Raw genomic sequence first — 22,665 nt, 5'->3', positions numbered from 1 at the left:
TGCCACATGCCCAAAAAGGAGGGAGGAGGCTTTCAATTGAAACCAGAGTCTGGGTCCTGAGGATGGCCTGGCCAGCAGCTTTTTACTCCAATCGAGAAGAGCTTCTCTCTCTGATATTCTCCCTCTACAAGTCACCTCCAATATAGTACAATCCAAACCAAGAGGCTTTCTTTTTGGATGGCCAAATAGAACTACTCCATAAAGGTCTCCACAAGCAGGGAATTCCTTTCTGCCTCCTCCATCCTTGGCACACCCAGTGTGTGGGTGGCCCTACATGGCCCTAGACATATTAGATATGCTGGGAGAATAGGAGAGAATATTTGCCATACCAGCAATGATACTGGTTCAACCCCCTCTCATGGGCAGTCACTACTATATTTATGTACTGACTCCCACACAGTGATTTGCTCAATTCCCACCTGCATGGGCACTCCCAGACCCATCTGCTCCTCCTCATGATCAGTACTTTCACCCTCTCAAAGCTATCTAGTTAGATCCCTGCTCAGTAGAGAAAGGCTTTATGGGAAAGAAGAATATTAAGAAGAGAGTTGCTACTTCTTCATCATCAATCTTCATGGTGATCACCACCACAATCATGACCACCACCACTACCACCATTGTCATCATTATCATCATCCTCCTCCTCATTGCCATTATCCCACTAAGCATTAAAAAGTTCAGTCCCATTAATTTAGTAGTGGGGACTTCTTTATCTGGCAGCAGCCTTTGGGAGCAACGATGTGTAGAATTTGAAGATCCCCTCTGGTTCTAGTCAAAGTAGAAAGCAGTAAGTCCTTTGAAAGCTGGAAATGGACAGGGTCAGATCCAGGAGGAATTCCAGTGGAGATAAAGGAAGCATAGTTGTCTTTGAGGAGATGCTTCTTCCTTGACAAGGCCCTGAGCTGCTTGGGGCAGTCTCTTTCCCTAGAACTTTTGTGTGGCAGGATTTCTAGGAAATGGACTCTATTCAGTAGGGGCTCTGGTTTCCAGGAAGCCCTGGAGGCCCAGGGAGGCCTGGGGGACCCTGTATGCCAGGGTCACCCTTTGGACCTGTAGGCCCAACCTGGCCTGGTGCCCCTGTTTTCCCAGCAATCCCTGGCTTACCCTGGGGTCCTGGTGGACCTGGAGAACCTGGGGGTCCCTCTGGTCCCTGGGGTCCCATATCACCCTTGGGACCTGGCTGTCCTTTTAGTCCTGATGATCCAAAGCTGCCTTTAGATCCTTTAAGGCCTGGGAAACCCTTGAGGCCAATGGGTCCCCTTTCACCTGCTGGCCCTGCTTTACCAGGCTGACCCTGAGGGCCCTGAGGACCAGGGGGGCCCATAGTGCCATTGTCTCCTTTGGGACCCCTGCTCCCATAAGGTCCCTTTACCCCCATGTCGCCTTTGAGTCCTCTTGGTCCTGGAGGTCCAGGGATACCTAGGAATGGAAGAAAAATGAGAAGTCAAAATATCATAATTTGCTTAATATTGGAAAGAATGTAGAATGAGACATCTAGAAGAGAGTTTGGAGATCATCTAGTCCAACAATCTAATTTTACAGATGAGGAAATTGAGTCCCAGAATGGGAAGAATTCACTATATCTCACTAACACCAGACCCAACCATACCATCATCTCCATGAACTCCATCAACCCCAGCCATCATCCCGCCATGTTAGTCCATTGCTTCTACCACTGACATTGCTTGCTATTCCACCCTTCCCCTCTGATCAGGACCTCTATTTCTAGTTCCCTCTCTGGGACTGTTCCCACCTGATTGGTGAAGGCTCCCCGTATGGTCTCAGCCTTACACCCAACCATTTTACACTACATTTTAACCATTATTTTCTGTCTCATTTTTTGTCACTATGAAGTATCACCAGTAGCAGCAAGGGCTAGGCAATTGGCATTAAGTGACTCGCCTAGGGTCACACAACTAGTCCAGATTTGAACCCAGGTCCTCCTGACTCCAGGTCTGATGCTACCTGCCTGCCTCTACCACTTCTTTCCAGGCCACCACTACTCTCTCAGTTCTACCTTCAGCTCTGTGAACACTAATGGAATCAGCCATTTTATCATTCCTGGAAAGAGAGTGTCCATAGATTGCCCTGTGAGACTACTCACAATGCCTGTGACTTCCGAAACCCAAACAGCTCTCGTTGGTTACCACTTCCCATACAAGGTGTTTTTTTTTTTTCTGTTAGAATACAAGTTTCTTAAGAGCAGGAATTGTTTTTTGTTTTTGTATTTTATCCCAGCATTTAGCTCTGTGCCTGGAACATGGCAAGAACTTAACAAATGTTTTCTTTTTCATTGATCCACGAAATGACTTGCTTATGGTCATCGAGGTAGGAAGTTGTAAAATGAGGCTAACAACTCATTTTTTTGTGTCAGTTTAGCATAATAATAATAGCTATTTGCATAGTACATAACTCAAGTTTGTAACACCTTTTGTCCAGTTATTTCTCACTTGTATTTGACTCTTCGTGACCCGATTTAGAGTTTTCTTGGCAGAAATCCTGGTGTGGTTTGCCATTTCTTTCTCTGGCTCATCATTCACAGGGTGAAGTGACTCGCCCAGGGTCACACAGCTACTAAGAATCTGTGGCTGGATTTGAACTTGGGAAGATGAGTCTTCCTGACTCCAAGTCCTGTAGTCCAACTACTGCACTATCTACCTGCCTTTGACACTTCATGTAGATTATCTCATTCAAAATTCACAATAGCACTGTGAGGTCAATACTGTTATTATTTCCATTTTATAGATGAAGGCACTATTGAGGGAGATAAACTGACTCATCTAGGATCATAGAGCTAAGAAAAGATCTGTGGTAGGATTTTCACTTGGGTCTTTCTGATGCCTTTACCCACTTCATCATTGGGTCTCAGCATATGTTCCACTAGTTACTTTGGTATTTTTCTATGACTAACATCTTGTTTGCATCTATTCACAAAAGGCAGTTGGTCTAACCATACTACTTTCTGTAAAGGTTCAGAGTAGAGATTATTACCTTTCTTTTACAGACCATCCTTGAGGTCAACTGCATTCCACCCTTTCTGAACACACCTAACAGTAGAGGACAAACTATTCCTCTGACCCGCAGAACAAAAGAAGGAATGAGGGTTCTCTCTATGATCTACGAGGGTGACAAAAAAATAAAGAGGGAGAGAGCCGAATTTGGGAAGACCTATTTATTATTTATATAGGAGCCTTTTCTCATTGCCATCTAAGAATGGAGATCAAAGGATTTAGGGACTGAGGACATCTAACGTCTCTTATTGCACCTGGACAGTATTATTGTTTTAAAAGGAAAACATACAGAATTACAAAGTTAAAAAACAATAGAGTTGGGGCAGCTGGGTAGCTCAGTGGAGTGAGAGTCAGGCCTAGAGACAGGAGGTCCTAGGTTCAAACCCGGCCTCAGCCACTTCCCAGCTGTGTGACCCTGGGCAAGTCACTTGACCCCCATTGCCCACCCTTACCACTCTTCCACCTATGAGACAATACACCAAAATTAAGGGTTTATTAAAAAAAAAATAGTTATAGAATTTTATAGTTATAGAACCTGGGTTCGAATCCTGACTCTGATATTTATTACTGCCACATTGATCTTGGGAAAATCACCTTTCCTTTATGGGCCTCCGTTTTTTATAAAGTGAAGGGGTTGGACTACCTGGCTTCTCAGGTGTCTTCCAGTTTTAAATCCATGGTTCTTAAGCAATCTCATGATCTAAATGAATGGTGTCAAACTCAATAGAAACTTGGGCCACTAAAACATACATAAGGATTCCTGAAGGCTGCATAATGGTTTAGAAAATCACATATTAACATTCTCTGTTTTATTTTATTAAATATTTCCTAATTACATTTTAGTCTGGCTCTGCCACTCTGGAGTGTTGTGGGTGAGCTGGAGGTGTGTTTGACACCTCTAACCTAATCCAATTGTTTTACAAAAGTCAAGAATGAAACAGAGAGGTTAGTGACTTGCTCAGGGTCACCAACTATTTAATCCAATACTCTCATTTTTGACAGGGGAAGAAATTTATGTCTCTATCCCGAATTATTCTTCTATACTATATATTTCCTTTGAAATATATACCTATATAGTAATATAGACTATACTTCTATATTATATGTGCATATACATATGTAACATATATACTAATATATGTACACACGTGATTTATAAATTAATATATGTATATACCAATATGTAATATGCATAGATACATAATATGTGTGTATGTATATGTATATATATCTCTCTCTATATATATATCTTAATCTATTAGTTGGGGCAGCTAGATGGTACAGTGGATACAGCAGTATCTAGGCCCACAGTCAGAAAGACTCATCTTCCAAAGTTCAAATCTGTCCCAGACACTCACTAGCTGTGTGAGCCTGAGCAAGTTAAGCAAGATGGAAAAGGAAATGGCCAACCACTCCAGTATCTTTGTCAAGAAAATCCCAAATGGGGTCACAAAGAGTCAGATACAGCTGAAAAACAACTCAACAACAACATATATTAGTTACTCATTTTCTTTCCAGGTCCTCAGACTCCAAAATCTAGAACTCTTTTTTAGAGGGTGTCAGGTCTCCTTGGAACCTTCCCTGCCCAACCCTATGATCAATGGAAACTTGCTTCCTTTAACTCCCTTAGAATTCGTTTCCTTGCTGACTCTCCTGGCCCATAGCCTAGCTTTCCTTGTAGCATCACTAATATTTTTATGTCTGTGTTCTGTCTCTCCAAATAGAACAGGCAAGAACTGTGTCCTGTACTCCTTGTACTCCGGATCTTACTGTAATGACCCATGGATTTTTAAAACCGCCCTTTACCTTCCATCTTAGAATCAATACTGGGTATTGGTTCCAAGGCAGAAGAGTGGTAAGGGCTAGAAAGTTGGGGTTAAATGTCTTGTTTGGTGTCGTACATCTAGGAAGTGTCTGTAGTCAATTTTGAACCTTCTCTAGGCCTGGTTCTCAATCCATTGAGCTATCTAGTTTGATCCAGTGATTTTTTAAAGTTAGACCTATTGTTATACTGATCTATGGGGGTGTCTAGGGAGGAATCTCTCTCTACCAATGCACACACAGGTAACAAGTATTTATTAAAATATTAAAATGAAAATTGCTACCTGTCAGTGCACTTGCTAAGGACTGGGGATACAAAAGAGGCAAAAGACAGTCCTTGTCCTCAAGGAGCTTGCAGTCTAAAGGGGAAAATAACAGGTAGGCACAAATAAGCTGTGTACAGGATAATTATGAAATAATAAGACAAGTGTGGGTTTTAAAGTGTTGTGGGGGGGGGGAACTGCATCCCCCAGAGTTCCTCAGGGGTCCCTCCCTACTACTTCCTGGCGTGGGATTGGTCTTCAATGGACCAATCCCATGCTAGGGAAGGGACTATGCCCCCTAGACCAATCCCATGCTAGGAATGGGCCACACCCCCTACTTCCAGGCACAGGATTGGTCTATTTAAGGACCAATCCTGTGCCTAGGGGGAGACTGGCTCTGACTAGATTCAAAGTTTAGCAGTAAGTTAATTTCAGCTGGGGGGTAACTCCGGTTTTTCTTATTTCATTAAAGTTAATCAGATAAAAAGAAATCATTTTTAAATTTTATTCATTTCACAGGGAAGGTCCTAGAATTAAGAAAAGCTTTCTATGGAACGTGGTATTTTAGTTAAGACTTAAAGGAAGCCAGGGTTGTCCATAGGTAGAGACGAGGAGGGAGAACTTGTCAAACGTGGAGGACAACTTCAGAAAATGCCCAAAGTGTCTTGTTTGTTGAACACCCTGGGGGCCAGGGTCACTGGCCTGAAGAGAACAGGGTGCAGGTGTGAGGAGACTGGCCCACCAGCCCTTCTCATGTATGCTTATAACAGAATCATGGAAGATTGGAGCTAGAAGGAGCCTTGGAGATTCTAGTCAATTCTCCTCCTTTTACCTCCCAGAGAGGTAATTTATGATGATGTTGTTGTTGTTTAGTTGTTTTTCAGTTTTGTCTGACTTTTCATGACCCCATTTAGGGTTTTCTTGGCAGAGATACTGGAGTGGTTGGCCATTTCCTTCTCCAGCTCATTTTATAGTTGAGGAAACTGAGGCAAACAGGGTTAAGTGACTTGCCCAGGATCACACAACTAGTGAATATCTGAGGCCAGATTTGAACTCAGATGAATCTTCCTGACTTCAGGCCTGACACTCTATCCACCGTGCCACCTAGTTGCCCCAGATTCCATATGTAGGGATGATCAATTCAAATCCAAGTCCTTTTGACTGTTGACTCAGACCTCTGAGGCCACGGGGAAGGGACTCCTGAGAACTCTATAATTTGGAGCTTGCTGAGAATAAACTATACGCCAGCCTATTCCTCACAAGTGTTCTTCCCACCCAGCCCCCTAACTTTTCTGATTTTTGGATTCTTGAAACACTTCATCTAGCCCCACCCTTTATCTTCCCTCCAGCTCCCCTCCCATGCCTGCACCCCCAATTCCCTCTCTTGGAGTGATCCTTCCTAAGTGCAACAGAGAGGCCATAAGCGTTGCTCTATTATGACCTAAACCAGGAATCAGAGCCCAGACTCTACCCCACTAGAGCCAACCCAAACCTTCTGGCCACAGTTTCTCACCACCTCCATCCCTGGCTTTCTCTGCCCAGCCTCTCCCCCTCCACTAGAAAATGCTGTCATGTATTGACTCACTCAGATAGACCAATAACAGAGAATAGAGTTCCGTCTGCTCCTTAGCTGTCTATAGAAGGGAAGCAGATGAGAGTAGTGGTGGGGCTTTTGAAATGCCAACAGCCCAAGAAACTTTGCCTTGGCCCATTTTCCACCCCCATCCCCCAGTGGGACGGCAGCAAAAACAACAGAAGCTCCCTGAAATACAGCCGAAGGGCCAGGGCTCTGGAGCTGGCTGTACTAAGGTTTGCCAAAGCAGAAAGTGTCATTTTGGGGCTGGAGCTCCGGCCTGGAGAAGTATGATGGAAGGGGCACTGGCATTAGGATTCAGGACTCTGGGATCTCAGTTGTGATTCTGTCCCCAACTAATGCGCCTACCTCCATGTGTGGGCCTCTGTTTCCCATCTATAACACAGAGCAGTTGGCTCAGTGGGACATCGAAAGACTTGTTTGAATGGATACAGAGTGCAATAAGCAGAACCAGAAAAACAATATAGTCACAGTGACTACCACAGTGTAAAAGGGAAGAATGAGAAAACAAAACTGAACCCATTTGCCCACATTTGGTGTTAGAATACTACCTGGGACCCCAGGTTCCACTAGACCCCTGGGCTCAACATGGCCTGACTCCCTCTTTCTTTAATTTTCATCTCTTAGATTATTGATAAGTTTGACTTTTGTTTTAAGGGACAACTGATATTTTTCCTCCCTTTTGATTCTTTTATTTATTGTATAGTGCCATATTATCTTTTATATCTATATCGATATATCTTTGTTTCAATTGTTAAGCATTAGATTTTTCCATCTCCTACCTCTACCTATTGAAAAAGAAGAGCAGATGGTAATAATAGCTTGCATTTATATAGGATTTGAAGCTTTTCAAAACTTTACAAATATCTCATTTTTATTCTCACAACTACCTTGGAGGATAGGTATTATTATTATTATTATTTACCCCCCCTTTGACAAATGAGAAAGCTGAAGCATACAGAGGTTGCAAAATAAGAAGAAAATATATGTCAAAGTCTGCACATTAGTCCAACATCTTTCTCTCAGGAAGTGGTTAACATTCTTCATCACTGATTTCTGGAATCATAGATGATCACTTAATTGATTTGAGACTTTCTGTCTTTTGGATTTATTCATTTTTTTATAATACTGTTTTTTTTTGTCCACCAATAGGTATCAAAGTCTGCCAAAGAGCAAGAGAATAGAAAGATCCTATTTTTTTGGTTTGGTTTTGTTAAATATTTTCATAGCTTCTATTTTTATAGAACTATCCCACTTAACACTATCAATCAATTCTATAAAAAACATGACATTAAGCTAAAATATTATTCAAGACAGCTGCAGTAGGCCAAAATGATAACTATCTTAATTGGCTTCTTTGGCCAAATGATGTTACATTAAGACTTGCTGAATTTCCAAAAAGCTTTGGTTATAATGCATTAACAATGTTATTGCAAAACAAAGGATTTGTGTTTTTTTTTTTTTATCAACCCATTCAGAGTGTGCTTTTGTGCTTTACAGTTTTCAAGGAACTTTAACCTACCGCATCTCATTTATAATAAGTAACAGAACTGGGATTAGAAACCAGGTCTTCTGATTCCAAAACCAGAATAATTTTCATTATATATCTTGCCTTTATGTGAAATGCCCTTCCCAAATGACATTAGAATACTATCTGTGTAGGGAGCAGCTGGTGGCTCAGTGGATTGAGAACCAGGCCTAGAGATAGGAGGTCCTACGTTCAAATGTGGCCTCAGACATTTCCTTGCTGTGTGACCCTGGGCAAGTCATTTAACCCCCATTGCCTATTTCTTATTGCTCTTCTGTCTTGGAACCAATAGAGAGTATTGATTATAATATGGAAGGTGAGGGTTTAGAAAAAAAAAAAAGATGATGCTTGGCACCCAGGAGAAACTTAATATGTATTTATTTGAATAATAATGATAGTTTGTTAAATGTCCATTGTGGAACTCTGCAGAACTTGTGGAACTGTATTCAAGCTCCAATATTGTACCAAGGACACTGGGAAGAGAAGGGTGTGCAAAATAGCCACAGCCTAACCCTCAATCCTCTAGATCAGTGATTCCCAAAGTGGGCGCCCCCGCCCCTGGTGGGTGCTGCAGCGATCCAGGGAGGTGGTGATGGCCACAGGTGCATTTATCTTTCCTATTAATTGCTATTGAAATTTTAAAAAATTAATAAAAATTAATTTAAAAATAAATTAAGTTCCAGGGCACTAAGTAATATTTTTTTCTGGAAAGGGGGCGGTAGGCCAAAAAGGTTTGGGAACCAGTGCTCTAGACCTTTACTAGCTGGGTGGCACCAGGTAAGCCCCATAATTTCTCTCCACCTTGTTTTCTGCATCTATAAAGTCCCACACAAGATTGTTGTAAGGGAACCAAATGAGTTAATATAAAGTGCTTTTCAAACCTTACAGCACTGTCTAAATGGAAGCTATTGATAGGTAGAGAGGAGATTCTTTCATTAGCCCAGGAACTCATTGGCAAATCTTATCAACATTTCATCATGTAATCATGGTCCCATTATCATGTCATGAGACCACCTTGGGGTCCAATAGTGGTTGCTCAGTTTATCGGAGAAACTTCAGCACCTTGGTCATAAACAGTCCAAGGTTTGTTTTAAATCTTTGAAAGTATTTCTGAAGTGGAGTCAATTCTCCTTGTAGTCTGTTTGTGTGTGTGTTTGAAACTATTTTGGGGTTTTAGAAATTGGCTGGGACGGGAGGCCCCCTCCCAGCTTGAAAACTCCCCGCTGAAACTGGGATGCTCTGAAGTAACTCATATTTTCCCAGGTGGCCTCTTCTCTGTCCTCTCGATAACCCTATTTATTTACTTGTACCAGATCTTCTGAAAGGGCTTTCTCTTTGCAGCAGCAGAGAGCCTCTTGGCTATGGTATTGACTCAGCTGAGTTGCCAGGTCTTTTCATACCTATCTGTTTTACTGCAGGTAAACACACTCATCTTGTGTGGCAGCTGTTGTTATTCAGAGCTGTGGGGGCAGAGGGACAAGGTCCGCCTAGGCAGAGCCAGGTGAAAGCAGACCATAAAGATTAAGGCAGGGGCTGCTGGGTGGTTTAGTGGATTGAGAGCCAGGCCTAGAGATGGGAGGTCCTGGGTTCAAATACAACCTTAGATATCCTGGACAAGTCACTTAACCCCCACTGCCTAGCCCTTACCACTCTTTTGTCTTGGAATCAATGCATGCTATTGACTCTCAGATAGAAGGTTAGGGTTTAAAAAAAAAAAACAAAAAAGATTAAGGCAGGAACCATTTGGAATAGGAAGGAATTAGATCTTTTTGTTGGGCCACCAATGGATCAGTGGCCTTGGGTGCAAGCTGTAAAATCATTCTCTAGGCTCTAAAAAAAACCTCTTACCTTCCACCTGAGAGAATAAAATTAGGTGAACACTCCTGATATTTTAAATTAAAGGTTTTAATAATAACAAAAATGAGAGGGAAAGGGATTCCTTCAGTCAAGTGAGCAGAGCCCAGAGCCAAGACCCACATTTGCCACACTTTAACCAAAGCAAAGCCCAAAAAGAGCCCCACAGCATGAGTCTCAGCCAAATTTATCTCCCAAGTCTCTGAACATCAAATGAGGTCGTACTTAAAAGGATGCTGGGAATTTTCTACCTGCACACACCTTAGGATCAATACTATGCATTGGTTCCAAGGCAAAAAAGCATTAAGGACTAGACAATGGGGGTTAAGTGACTTTCCTAGGGTCCCACAGCCTGGAAGTATCTGAGGCCAGATTTGAACTCAGAACCTCCCATCTCTTAGCCAGGTTCTCAATCTCTAGAGCCACCTAGCTGCCTCCTTATTCTAGACTCTTGTCTCAGATATGTTCTGAGTTTCCTGCCTTCACTAAACAGCAGGGCAAAGAGAGAGCTTGCCTTAAAGTCAGTCATTCTTCTGACACATGCTGGATGTGTGACCCTACATAAGTCACTTAGTTTCTCAGTGCTCTAGACCAAAAGTGTCAACTACGTAGCCCAATCTATTTCTGAGTGTGGTCCAAAGGCAATTAAAATGTAATTGGGAAATGTTTAACAAAATAAATAAAAATACAATAGAATGCATGTAATATAGATATGTGGTTTTCTAAGTCAATTTGTGGTAGCCCCTTTTCCACACCACTCCCCTGCTCAAATTGCTTCAGGGGCTTCAACTGATTATAAAATACTGTCCAAAGTTCTAAAGTTCGCCTTCATGACACTCCACAATCTAGCCGTAAGCGATTCCAGCCATATATCCATTCTATATTTCTTACTTCTTCCCTATACAAATCCACTGCCCAGTCCAGTAGATTGTCATCCCTCAACCATCTCTTAACCTTAACATCTCTTAACATCTCTTCCCTTGGTCTTTGCTCACATGACTCTCTTTTTAAAATAATGTTTAATTTTCACTCCAATTACAAGTAAAAACAATTTTAAACATTTAAAAAAATGCTGAGTGCCAAATTCCCTTCCTCTTTCCCACCTGCATTCATCTCCTTGCTTCCTGAGATGGTAAGCAATCCCATATCAATTTTATAGGTGCAATCATGTAAAATATTTTTCTATCATGTGACTTTCTTAACTCTAAAATGACCTTTTTTACATCTAACTGGACTTTTACAGGGACAGTTAGTAGGGCACTGGGATAGAATACTAAGCCTGGAGACAGGAAGACTTGAGTTCAAATCCCACCTTGGGAACTTACTAATTATGTGACCCTGGGCAAGTCACTTAACCGAGTTTGCCTCAGTTTCCTCATCCGTAAAATAAGCTGGAAAAGGAAATGGTCAATCACCAAGAAAACCCCAAGTTGGGTCATGAAGAATCTGAAATGACTAAACAAAGAGGTCTTTTAAAACCCAAGTCAAGTTTTGACTGCTTTGGGAAACCTTCTACCATTGATAGGGTCAGTGATCTCTTCACTGACTGAAACCCATCCCAGCCAATTTAACAAGCTCTACTGTAGCACTTACTGTCAAGGTGGACACTGGGGATACCAAGACAATAATAGAAATAATGTCTGGCTTCAAGGAGATTACAGTCGACTGGGCACATAACACCAAGAGTTAAATAGATGCATGATCTGTGAGGGAGAGAGCCCTAACAAGCCACCACACTTAGGTTTAAACGTCTTACACATTAGGCGGTTAATCTGTTTCTTTCTTTTCATGAAATTTATTTTTATATTCAAGTCTCCCTTTTGCAGAAATGAGACCAGAGGTTAAACTTCACCCAACTTCTAGCACACTGCCTAGTGCACAGCCTGGTCAATGATTATTTTTGTTTGTTTGTTCGTTTGTTTTTTTTAAAAACTCTTACCTTCTCTCTTAGAATCAAAAGCGAATATTAGTCCAAAGCAGAAGAGTGATAAGGGCTAGGTAATGAGGGTTAAGTGACTTGCCCAGGATCACACAGGCAGTGTCTGAGACCAGATTTGAACCCAGGACATCCTGTCTCCAGCCTGACTCTCTCACCACTGAGCCACCCAGCTGTCCCTCAGTCAGTGATTGTTAACTCAGATGGTGGTGATGACAATGTATGATGGCAGCTAAGGTCAGTTTCTAGCCTGAAAAGAAAATATATAAGGCTCAAAATACTGAATTATAAAGTTAGAACCATAGACTCTTATGTAGGTCTAAAGTAGGAAGAGACCAAAGTTGTGATCTAGCTTCACTTCTTCATTTTATACCCTTAGGGAGGAGAAGTGACTTCCAATCCACCCACTGGTGATGTCACAACCAGCAGTGAACTTTGTGGGAAGAATGCTTTATAGTAGGGGTCAGCAACCTTTTTGGCTGGGAGAGCCAGAAACGCCACATTTTTTAAAATGTAATTTCCTGAGAGCCGTACAGTGCTCACAGTGCGCTCCTGTAACAGCGCCTGAAAAAAAATGGACTTTATGGCTCCTGCAGAAAGAGCCATACGTTGCCGACCCCTGCTTTATAGTGACCACTTTAAATTTGAGTCCACTCTCCCTAGCAGTCACAGGAGAGGCGTGAATATGCCCTGATTGGGGAGGGATGTTTTATATTTTTATTCTTACTATCTTTTTTGGAATATATCTCTTTATAAAAGCTAATTCATGTTAATTGGTTATCAGCAATCTTGAGGTCAAATGGTATGGAGGTAGATTAGATAATTTTAAAAAACACTCTTACTTTCTGTCTTAGAATCAATACTGTGTATCCTTTTCAAGGCAGAGGAGCGTTAAGGACTAGGCAGTGAGGGTTAAATGACTTGCCCAAGGTCACTCATCCAGGCAGTGTCTGAGGCCACATTTGGATCCAGATCTTCCTGACTCACTGTGCCACCTACCAGCCCTGGATTAGTCAAAGGATATCAGGGATGCACACTGGATAGAGGATTGTGAAGTATTAAACTAGAAAAAGACACCCCCAAACCCTCAGGGCACCCCTAGAACCCGGAGGGAGGGCATATACCTGAGTTCTGATGAAACAACCGCACAAAGCTGAGGGAAGAGGGGAGAGTCAGGACAGAAATTTTATGTAATTCTTATACTTCCATCAGCTGCGGTTGGTATCATTTTTGCCTCATTTCTCTCACAATGGCCAGCACTCTGCCTTTCTTGGGGATTACACTGACTGTCCTTGATACTCCCTGCAAGGAAAGAGGAGCTCATTCTTTGCCTTTCTCTGAAGTGTATATGGGGATGACTTTAGAGATTTCTTCCTCAGCTCAGGATATGCCCTTCTCTGATGCTTAATATGGGCAACTAAGTGGCACAGCAGATAGAGGGCTGGATCTGGAGTTAGGAGGACTCGTCTTCATGGGTTCAAATATGGCCTCAGACACTACTAATTGTGTGACCGTGAGCAAGTGATTTAACCTTATTTGCCTCAGTTTCCTCATCTGTAAAATCTAGAGAAGGAAATGGAAAACCAGTTCTGGGAAAAAAGAGAGAAGGAGGTTTCCTTGGGGAATAAACTGGACACAAGAGAATTCTGAGTAGGGAAGGGGGCCATCAGGAGTTACCAAGGTCATGAGGCAGGCAAAGACATGAACAGAAAGCAGATGAGTCTGGTATCTCTGCCAAGAAAGCCCCAAATGGGGTCACAGAGAGTCAGATGTGACTGAAAATGACAATAATTGAGGGGCAGCTTGCTGACTCGGTGGATTGGGAGCCATGGGGGCCAGACATGGGAGGGTCTAGGTTCAAATCTACCCTCAGACATTCCCAGCTGTTGTGTGACCTTGGGCAAGTCACTTAACCTCCATTGCCTAGCCCTTACCACCCTTCTCCCTTGGAACCAATACACAGTATCGATTCTTAGATGGAAGGTCAGGGTTTTTAAAACAAAGAAACAAAGGCTGAATAACATAGTTGCTAGAGATGCCTACCATGAAGCAGAACATTCTAGGATTTTGCAGTTTCGGAAGCCCTGAGTTTTAAGTCAGCATTTCTAGCAGTATGGGACTAGCTGGCCTTCAAGGAAGAAGTCCCCAACTATAATTTAACTGGTAGAAAGGGGGGTTAGGAATGTGCCTAGAAGCTGACCACTCACAAGCTCAGGACCATTCACGGAGCCTTGCTTACCACAGAAACCCCAACTGTTTCCCAAATGATAGAGAATAGGCGTCAGGTCAGAAAGGGGAGGGAAGGGTTAAGGCTAACATTAGCTCACCAGCTCTGGGAAAAAGGAGAGAAAGAGGATTGCTGGGGGGAGCAACTGAACAAAAGGGAATTCAGTGAAGGGGGCCTTCAGCAGTTACCAAGGTCATGAGGCAGGCAAAGAAAGACGTGAACAGAAAGCAGATGAGTCCTAGCAGGACCCTTAATTACTAAGGAAGAGTCAGGAAGTCAGAAGCTGTAATTAAGTCATTCATACCCTTTAAATTCAGTCCACAAATGACTTCAAGTCTGGGAAAAGTGGGTGGTCTACATGGCTGAAACTAGGAAATGGGGGAGGGAGGTTTGGCAGGAGCTACCTCGAGCCCCAAGCTCTCCAGGCTGCTGGTACAGAGATTATATGGCGAGGGAACACTAGTGGCATGTATATAGGAAATGAACCATGCGGTATCTCTTGGGGAGTGAAGAGTAGCAGAAAGGGAATGGAGCTCAGAAATCTACTTCTGGATTAGCCAATGACTAGTGGAGATCTTGGCAAAGTCACATCACTGCCCTCAGAGTACTTTGTGGTCCATCCAAATTGGCCTTCTTGCTCTTCCTCTCAAATGATGCTGGATTCTTTTTCAACTTCTTGTCTTTATATAGCCCTACACTATCTCCTCACCTCATCCTGTTGGAATTCCAGTTATTGTTCAGTCATTTTCAGATGTGTCTGACTCATTTGAGGTTTTCTTGGCAAAGATACTGGTTTACCATTTCCTTCTCCAGCTCCTTTTACAGATGGGGAAACTAAGGCAAATGGTGATTTGCCCAGGGCCACTGGGCTAGTAAGTGTCTGAGGTGGGATTTGAACACAGGTCTTCCTGGCTCGCGGACTTACACTTTATCTACTGTGCCATTTGACTGACCATTGGAATTCCTAGCCTCCTTCAAAGCATGGCTCGAATGCCACATCTCCTTCAAAAAGCCTTTCCCCATCTTTTCCAGATGAGTGCCTCCTCTTTCAAAATGTTTTTTTATTTTGTATATATTTTGAATTTATGTATATGTGAACATGCTGTTCCTTCTGATAGAATATAAGCTCCTAGAAGGCAGGGAGTGATTTTTGTTTTTATATCCACTGGTTGATAATCAGTTTTCAGGTGGAGGTCCCCAGGGCAGGACATTCCAGGAACTTTGGTTGGAATGGAAACAATTCAACTGGTTTTGGAGTTAGAGAACCAAAGTTTGAATCCTAACTCTTACTGCTTTTATGACATTAGACAAATTACTTCATCTCTGTGGGCCTCGGTTTCTTCATCTGTAAAATGAGGACGTCTAAGGTCATTTTTGGCTCAAAGTCACAGGATAATTAGTCTTTTTCTTGAGTGGGGAATGCAGTGGTTCTTTGTACTTTAAAGAGAACCTAGGAGTAGACATGCCCACCTATGTGGCACAGTGGATAGAGAACCTGGTTGGAGACAGGAAAACTCTTTATGAGTTCAAATCTGGCCTCAGACACCTGCTAGCTGTGTGTGACTCTGAGCAAATCACTTAACCCTGTTTGCCTCAGTTTCCTCATCTGGAAAATGAGCTGGAGAAGGAAATGTGGCAAACCTCTCCAGGATCTCTGCTGAGAAAACCCAAAACAGGGTCATGAAGAGCCAGACATCTCTGACTAAACAACAAACCAGTTGATGTAGAGGAAAGGAAGGAGGCCTTATATCTCATTTCATCTGGGGCCTTTTAGGTAGTCTTTTTACAATAAAAATATTTTATGTGGATTGTTTTTAAAGTTCACCCATATTTTTTAACTATAGAGTTACAGTTCTTCCCAAAGAAGAGCAGTATTTATAGTTAGTTGGACCCGTGTTTTCCTGTCCTTATACAAACACTGAAGTTGCATTTTCAAAGATTTATGCATATATGTAAGTCACTCCTACCACAGTCTGAAAGTTCTAGTTGCATAAAAGCTGACAGGACTTCTGGGGGAGTTTTCTTTATTTTTCTGCGAACTGAGAACTGACGATGTAAGATGAAAAGCAACAACAAGAGGATTTTCAGGGGCAGATTTTTTATTTATCTTAGTCTGTTCTCACTCTGTCCCCTGCCTTCTAGGAGCCACATATTTGAAGAGACTCAAGAGTTTTTCATTTTTGTTGTGAAATAACAAACACTAAAGGGCCAGAATGTGAATAGAATATGTGTGAATTTATGGCCAGTAGCAATCGCCTAGTTTTAAAAAGGTGCCCAAGTGTTTTCAGAAGGACTTTTGTTTATTTTCTACCTTATACTTGTAAAAATGCTACTAGGCAAAGTGGTTAAAAGCTTTCCCTATAGTGGCACAGTAGAGATAGAGTGCTTGGCCTGGAATGAAGACTACTCATCTTCCTGAGTTCAAATCTGATCACAGATACTAGCTGTATGACCCTGGGCAAGCCATTTAATCCTGTTTGCCTCAGTTTCCTCATCTGCAAAATGAGCTGGAGAAGGAAATGGCAAACCATTCCAGTATCTTTGCCAAGCAAACCCCAAATGTGGTTGCAAAGAGTCAGACATGACGGAAAACAAACAAAACGAAATGACTGAACAACAAGAAAATCCTCTACTAATTCCTCCTATACCTTCATGCCATTTGGCCATTGTGACACTGAAATACCATATGAACTCACTCAGGGGGAAAAAAAACTGTCTAGAGATAAATAAAGAGAATCAGAGAGAACAAAAGCTATTTTAGGCTGACCATGACACCGGGCACTTGGCAGGATAGCTGTCCAAAATAACTACTTCCATTCCTCCTTCCAGCAAGTATCTACTCTGGAATTCTCAGTATGATTGGGCCCAGATGTCTGGTCTTTCAAACTTAAACTACTGGAGATGGAATGATCAGTTCTTAACTGCCACTGGTTCTCTCGCTTCGGGCCAAGGGATGGCCAAGCTTTGTAATCCTCTGGTTTCATGATGTCAGTAAGCTGAGAATGTTCCAGCCAGCAGCAAGATGAAGACTCTTGTGTGTCTGTAAAAATCTGTATACGATCAGAATGAATTCTTGTCTTTTTATTATAAAGATAGGGCAACACAGAAGCAGTCATGTTAAGAATGGAGAGACCTACTTTCTTTCCTAACAGTCTAGTGCCCTTGCCATTCTTTTTTTAAAAACCTTTACCTACTGTCTTAGAATCTAAACTGTGTATTGGTTCCAAGGCAGAGGAGAGGTAAAGACTAGGCAAAGAGGGTTAAGTGACTTGCCCAGGGCCAAACAGCTGGGAAGTTCTCCTTATAGTTTTTGATGAGATATATACAGTCCCAAGATACACATTTTAAAACATAGATCTGGGAGCCAAGATGGCGGCTTAGTAGTAGTGAAAGCCTGACACTGCTGAAAAAAAAAAAAAGAATGTTGGTAAGATGAAACCTAAGGTGGATTGATGGTTATGTCCACCTGGGAACTTTTCTGGGCCAGTAAGTGCAGACCCCTGGAGACTATCTTTAGAAAACACAATATTTATGTTTATTGGTAGATTGAGGATAGAACCATTTAAATCTTACAACTGTCAATCAAGACAAGGTGACCCTGATACTAAAGGAATTAATTCTCAAATCCACCAAATCTTCGTTTCTCTCACAAGAAATTCTTCTGGCCTTCCAGCTACCTACCAGCTCCCTACTTTCTGGCCAAGTACCCCCAAAGCTAACTAGCTACCTACCTTTTATCCTCAGACTATTGTTCAGTTATCCTCAAAATTGTCTCCAAAAAGCTATTGAGAAGGGACTCAAAATGGGCTGACCCCTCCCCTCCCCACTCCCCAAGGTTGGGGTTGGCTCTTGAGATAAAACCTCAAAGCCCCAAGTGATAGAATCTTTAGAGTACTTTAGTCAAGCTGTTAGAACACGGCAGGGAAAGCAAGATCACTTTCAAGATGTTCTCCAGGGCACAGGAACCTCCAAAGTTCTCCTGAAACTGGTTAGGTCCAACTAGCAAATAAGAGCTACTGCTTCCCTTCCAGCTTAGGAATAGGAAGTGACAGTTTTTTCTCACTCAAGCCCCTTCCTCTCCAGCCCCATGCATTCCAGAATCCTTTCCAGGGTCGGTGTCTAAATTTGCCTCAGTCCTTTTGGAGACAATTTCCACTTCCCTTGCACTTACTCTTATCCCCTATAACCCTATTCCTACACTGCTCTAACTATCCTTCCAAACTGATCTTTAAAAGGTACCGCAAAAGGACAGGAGTCAAAGCAGGATGAGTGAGGGGGCTCTCCCACTGAACACAGTGTGAGAGGTAGGCAGAGAGAGAGAGGTGATTTCTATGGGATAAAGGGGAACCGGAACCAAGATATACACTTAGAGCAGCTAGGTGGCACATTGGAAGGAGTACTGGGCCTGGAGTCAGGAAGACTCATCTTCATGAGTTCAAATCTGGCCTCAGACACTTACTAGCTATGGGACCCTGGGCACAATAAAACATGGATAATATTATATTTCAAATCTAGGTCAATACACAATTTGTGTATTACACTCCAAAACTTTTTTTATCAATAAAACATATATAAGAACAAATGTTATTAAATGTATTTGCAAGAGGGAAAAAAACTTAACCCTGTTTGCCTCAGTTTCCTCATCTGTAAAATGAGCTGGAGAATGAATTGGCAAACCATTCCAGCATCTTTGCCAAGGAAATTCCAGAAGAGTTGTGAAGTACTCAACACAATGGAAAATGACTAAACCACAACACATAGTCCCAGTACTAAACCTTGGCTCACATTCATTTTGCTACCTAGACTGTCTTCTTCTACCCTTAAAAAGGAATCATGGAGTAGTCACTGAAGAAGTTGGACTCGAGGGGCAGATAAGTGGCTCAGTAAATAAAGAACTAGGCCTGGAGATGGGAGGTCTTGGGTTCAAATGTGGCTTCTGTCCCTTCTTAGCTGTGTGACTTCATGCAAGTCACTTAACTCCAATTGCCTAGCCCTTGACACCCTTCTGTTTAGAATCAATACTATTGATTTTAAGACAGAAAGAAGTGGTTTAAAAAGAAGGCTGGACTCAAAGTCTGGAAGACCTGGATTCAAAACCTGCTTCAGGTACTTGCAAGCTATATGATCCAGAGCAAATCACTTAACCTCTATGTGATCAGTTTTCTTATCTGTAAAATGATAAGGAGGAAATAAATAGTAAAACTATACTAGTGGGAGTTGTACCAAATTCCTCTTATGACACAAATATGGTACTGATTCCAAAGCTAGGCAGACCAAAAACAGAGAAAGAAAACTACAGACCAATCTCCCTAATGAACATAGATGCAAAAATCTTAAATAGAATATTAGCAAAGAGACTCCAGCAAGTAATTAAGAAGATCATCCACCATGATCAGGTGGGATTTATATCAGGAATGCAAGGATGGTTCAACATTAGGAAAACCATCCACATAATTGACCATATCAACAACCAAACCAACAGAAATCACATGACTATCTCAAAAGATGCAGAAAATGCTTTTGACAAAATACAACACTCATTCTTATTGAAAAAACTAGAAAGTATAGGAATAGAAGGGCCTTTCCTAAAAATAATAAACAGTATATATTTAAAACCATCAGCAAGCATCATCTGCAATGGGGATAAATTAGAAGCTTCCCAATAAGATCAGGAGTGAAGTAAGTATGCCCATTATCACCTCTATTATTTAACATTGTACTAGAAACACTAGCAATAGCAATTAGAGAAGAAAAAAGAAATTGAAGGTTTTAAAATAGGCAATGGGGAGACTAAAATATCACTCTTTGCAGATGATATGATGATCTACTTAAAGAATCCTAGAGAATCAACTAAAAAGCTAGTGGAAATAATCAACAGCATTAGCAAAGTTGCAGGATACAAAATAAACCCACGTAAATCAACAACATTTTTATATATTTCCAACACAACTCAGCAACAAGAGTTAGAGAGAAATTTCATTTAAAATCACCCTAGAAATCATCAGCATTTCTATATATTTCCAACACATCCCAGCAGAGAGGTAGAAAGAGAAATTCCATTTAAAATCACTTTAGACAATAGAAAATACCTAGGAATCTATCTGTCAAGTCCAAAATAGGAAATATATGAATCCAACTACAAAACACTTTCTCAACAATAAAAACTAGATCTAAATAATTGGAAAATCATTAATTGCTCATGGGGAGGACAAGCTAATATAATAAAAATGACAATCCTACCCAAACTAATTTACTTATTTAGTGCCATACCTATCAAGCTACCAAGAAACTTTTTTATTGAATTAGAAAAATTATAACAAAGTTCATTTGGAAGAAAAAAGATCAAGAATATCAAGGGAAATAATGAAAAAAATGTGGAGGGGGGTCTACCAGTGCCAGATTCTAAATTGTACTATAAATTATTGGTCATCAAAACAATATGGTACTGGTTAAGAGACAGAAGGGAGGATCAGTGTAATCAACTTGGCGTAAATGACCTCAGCAAGACAGTGTATGATAAATCCAAAGAGCCCAGCTTTTGGGAGAAAAATCCACTATTTGACAAAAACTGCTGAGAAAATTGGAAAACAATATGGGACAGATTAGATTTAGATCAACATCTCACACCCTATACCAAGATAAATTCAGAATGGGTGAATGACTTGAATATAAAGAAGGAAACTATAAATAAATTAGATAAACATAGAATAGTATACCTGTCAGATCTATGGGAAAGGAAAGATTTTTAAGACCAAGCAAGATTTAGAAAACATTACAAAATGTAAAATAAATAATTTTGATTACATTAAATTTAAAAGGGTTTGTACAAACAAAACCAATGCAATCAAAATTAGAAGGGAAGTAACAAATTGGAAAAAAAATCTTTATAACAAAAACCTCTGGCAAAGGTCTAATTACTCAAATTTATAAGGAGCTAAATCAATTGTACAAAAAAAGTGCCATTCCCCAATTGATAAATGGGCAAGGGACATGAATAGGCAATTTTCAGATTAAAAAAAAATCAAAACTATCAATAAGCACAAGAAAAAGTGTTCTAAATCTCTTATAATTAGAGATATGCAAATCAAAACAACTCTGAGGTACCACCTCACACCTAGCAGATTGGCTAACATGACAGCAAAGGAAAGTAATAAATGCTGGAGGGGATGTGGCAAAATTGGGACATTGATGCATTGCTGATGGAGTTGTGAATTGATTCAATCATTTTTGATGGCAATTTGGAACTATGCCCAAAAGGCTTTAAAAAGACAGTCTTCCCTTTGATCCAGCCATACCATTGCTGGGTTTGTACCCCAAAGAGATCATAGAGAAAAAGACTTGCACAAAAATATTTATAGCCACACTCTTTGTGGTGGCAAACAACTGGAAAACAAGGGTATGCCCTTCAATTGGGGAATGGCTGAACAAATTGTGGTATCTGCTGGTGATGGAATACTACTGTGCTCAAAGGAATAATAAACTTGAGGAATTCCATGTGAACTTGAATGACCTCCAGGAATTTATGCTGAGGGAAAGGAGCAGAGCCAGAAGAACATTGTACACAGAGACGGATACACTGTGGTAAAATTGAATGTAATGGACTTCTGCACTATCAGCAATGAAATCCAGGACAATTCTGAGGGACTTATGAGAAAGAATGCTATCCACCAGAGAAAGAACTGTGAGAGTAGAAACATAGAAGAAAAACAACTGCTTGATCACATGGGTTAATGGGGATATGATTGGTCATGTAGATTCTAAATGATCACCCTAATGCAAATATTAATAATATGGAAATAGGTCTTGATCAATGACACATGTAAAACCCAGTGGAATTGTGTGGTGGATATGGGAGGGGGGTGAGAGGAGGGAAGAGAAAGAACATGAATCATGTAACCATGGAAAAATAGTCTAAATTAATTAATAAAATAAAATCACTCTAGACAATACAAAATATTTAGGAATGTATTTGCCAAGAAAAACACAGGAATTATATGAGCCACTGCTGGGTTTGTACCCCAAAGAGATAAAGGAAAATTCCGAGGGACTTATGAGAAATAATACTATCCACATCCAGAGAAAGAACTGTGAGAGTAGAAATACAGAAGAAAAAACATTTCTTTGATCACATAGTTCAATGAGGATATAATTGGGGATGTTGATTCTAAATGATGTTTCTATTGCAAATATTAATAATATGGAAATAGGTCTTGATCAACGATACATGTAAAACCCAGTTGAATTGCTCGTTGGCTACAGGAGGTGAGAGGGAGGATGGGAAGGAAAGAATACAAATCACATAACCATGGGAAAATATTCTTAATTTATTAAATAAATTAAAAAAATTTAAAGTTAAAAATTTTTTGATTACTAAAACAATTTAATTACTAAAAATTGCTAAAATAATTTTCCTTAAATGTCAGTCTGACCA

At 40.9% G+C, this 22,665-nt stretch overlaps 1 protein-coding gene across 1 annotated transcript in view; it reads right to left on the bottom strand.

Annotated features, from left to right (window-relative positions):
* Positions 1-946: 946 nt before the first annotated feature.
* The window catches only part of SCARA3 (scavenger receptor class A member 3), a 62,654-nt gene continuing 40,935 nt past the window's right edge, over positions 947-22,665 (bottom strand). The window contains exon 6 of the mRNA XM_044661032.1: positions 947-1,419. Within this exon, the coding sequence (XP_044516967.1) occupies positions 968-1,419 (452 nt within the window). The 3' untranslated portion in view covers positions 947-967. The remainder of the gene's footprint in view (positions 1,420-22,665) is intronic.

The sequence above is a fragment of the Gracilinanus agilis genome, chromosome 2, assembly GCF_016433145.1.
Source record: "Gracilinanus agilis isolate LMUSP501 chromosome 2, AgileGrace, whole genome shotgun sequence".
Taxonomy (NCBI): Eukaryota; Metazoa; Chordata; class Mammalia; order Didelphimorphia; family Didelphidae; genus Gracilinanus; species Gracilinanus agilis.
The sequence above is the reverse complement of the archived record's forward strand: the minus strand, read 5'-3'. Positions and strand labels throughout refer to the sequence as shown.